The following is a 1,993-nucleotide window of genomic DNA, read 5'->3' as shown; positions in this document are numbered from 1 at the left end:
AGATTTGAAGATGGGTCCTTTTAGCTTGAAGGCTAGCTATCCATCTCCTGTACTATGTAGTCTTTCAAAAGACTTGGGCAAGGGGAAAAGAAATATATAGACCAAAGAGAGGTCAGTCAGCAGATCCCCTTTGCTTCTGATCTATGAGATCAGGAGATCTCAAGAATATGAGAAATGATTCAATTTAGAGAAGGAAGAAGATTTGGTAGTAACGTCAGGTGTAATGAGTAAAGACTCTAATAAGAATTCCTAGTAATCCATGCATGTAAGAGAAAGAGAGAGAAAGAGGGAGGAGAGACACACACACACACACACACACACACACACACACACACAGAGAGAGAGAGAGAGAGAGAGAGAGAGAGAAAGCACACATTTGGTGCATATAATAAAAGCCAATTCAAAATAACAGAAGATATTTGTTTATTTTTTTGTTTTAATTCTATGTCAGGGTTAAAAGATTCTTCACCACTACCACTCTCAAAGGAATTCTGTTCACTACTTTCATTATTATTTGGATTTCTCTTTTATTGATTTATTGCACTATTTATTTATTCCATATTTATTTCAATTTATTCATTTATTCAGTTTTGGCAGGTCAGAAGGTAGCTATGAGAAACCATACAACAGTGACAACCTTCATTCTTCTGGGCCTGACAGATGATCCAGACTTACAGATTGTGAGTTGTTTTTTTCTCTTCCTAATATATATCTTGAGCATTGGAGGAAACCTCACCATCATCCTGCTTACCCTTCTGGATCCTCACCTCAAAGCACCCATGTACTATTTCCTCCGTAATTTCTCTTTTCTGGAGATCTCCTTCACATCTGTTTGTATTCCCAGATTTCTAGTCAGTACCATGACCATGGACAAAAGGATTTCCTATAATGCTTGTGTAACCCAGTTGTTTTTTGCCATATTCTTGGGATCATCAGAGTTTTACCTTTTGGCTTCTATGTCTTATGATCGCTATGTGGCCATCTGTAAGCCCTTGCATTATGCAAGCATTATAAATAGCCGAGTTTGCACCAAGCTTATCCTTGGCTCTTGGCTGGCTGGCTTATTGACAATCTCCCCGGGACTTATCATGGGTCTCCAATTGGATTTCTGTGATGCCAACATCATTGATCACTTTATCTGTGACTATGCTCCAATTTTGCAGCTCTCCTGCACTGACACTCGTGTCATTGAGCTCTGGAGTTTTTTCTTAGCCTTACTGACACTCCTGGTCACTCTGACTATGGTACTTCTCTCCTATGCAAATATCATCAGGACAATACTGAGATTTCCCTCCAGAGTACAAAAGAAAAAGGCTTTTTCTACATGTTCTTCTCATATTATTGTTGTCTCCATCACCTATGGCAGTTGCATCTTCATATATATTAAGCCCTCAGCCAAGGAAAGAGTGGCCTTTAACAAAGGAGTAGCCATCCTCACCACTTCAGTGGCTCCCCTTCTAAATCCTTTCATCTATACTTTAAGGAACAAACAAGTAAAACAAGCCTTCAAGACCGTAACCAGAAAAATGTTTTTCTCAGTTAAATAAAATTACTTCATAGAGTATCTTTGCATGGAACTGAACAAATTTTCCGTGTCCATAATTATGATGATGTCACTCTTCTGCTCATAATCTTTATAGTTGGCTTCCAAATATCTACTGAATAAGCTTATAAATCCTTTGGATTGACATTTAAAGCCTCCCCAAAGTTGATACCTCCCTACATTTTCAGATTAATCTCTTAGTATTTTACTCTTTCATTCAACTGTACTATTATTCCCTTCAAACACCTAGCACTTTACCCGCTCTCTATCTTTGCTAATACTATTCCCTATGGGTGTAATGTTTATTTCTCCTTTTCTCACCCTAACCTACCTTAACATCACGGAATTCCTTCCCCATTTTTTAAAGCATAATGGGCATATATATTCCCCCATAAAACCTTGATAGATTCCCCAGTCATTAATTATTCTTTTCTTCTCAGACCTAACAAA

The 1,993-nt window shown here is 37.9% G+C and overlaps 1 protein-coding gene across 1 annotated transcript; it reads left to right on the top strand.

Moving 5' to 3' along the window:
* The first annotated feature begins 611 nt into the window (after window positions 1-611).
* LOC123248847 (olfactory receptor 6C74-like) lies at window positions 612-1,547 on the top strand. The gene has a single exon (XM_044677736.1). It carries the CDS (start codon window positions 612-614, stop codon window positions 1,545-1,547), a length of 936 nt encoding a protein of 311 aa, XP_044533671.1.
* Window positions 1,548-1,993: the final 446 nt, after the last annotated feature.

Source organism: Gracilinanus agilis, chromosome 5 (genome assembly GCF_016433145.1).
Source record: "Gracilinanus agilis isolate LMUSP501 chromosome 5, AgileGrace, whole genome shotgun sequence".
Classification (NCBI taxonomy): domain Eukaryota; kingdom Metazoa; phylum Chordata; class Mammalia; order Didelphimorphia; family Didelphidae; genus Gracilinanus; species Gracilinanus agilis.
The sequence above is the reverse complement of the archived record's forward strand: the minus strand, read 5'-3'. Positions and strand labels throughout refer to the sequence as shown.

Bases quoted from the DNA above. Each gene is read 5' to 3' on its own strand.
- LOC123248847 (XM_044677736.1), top strand. From the start codon at position 612: ATGAGAAACCATACAACAGTGACAACCTTCATTCTTCTGGGCCTGACA.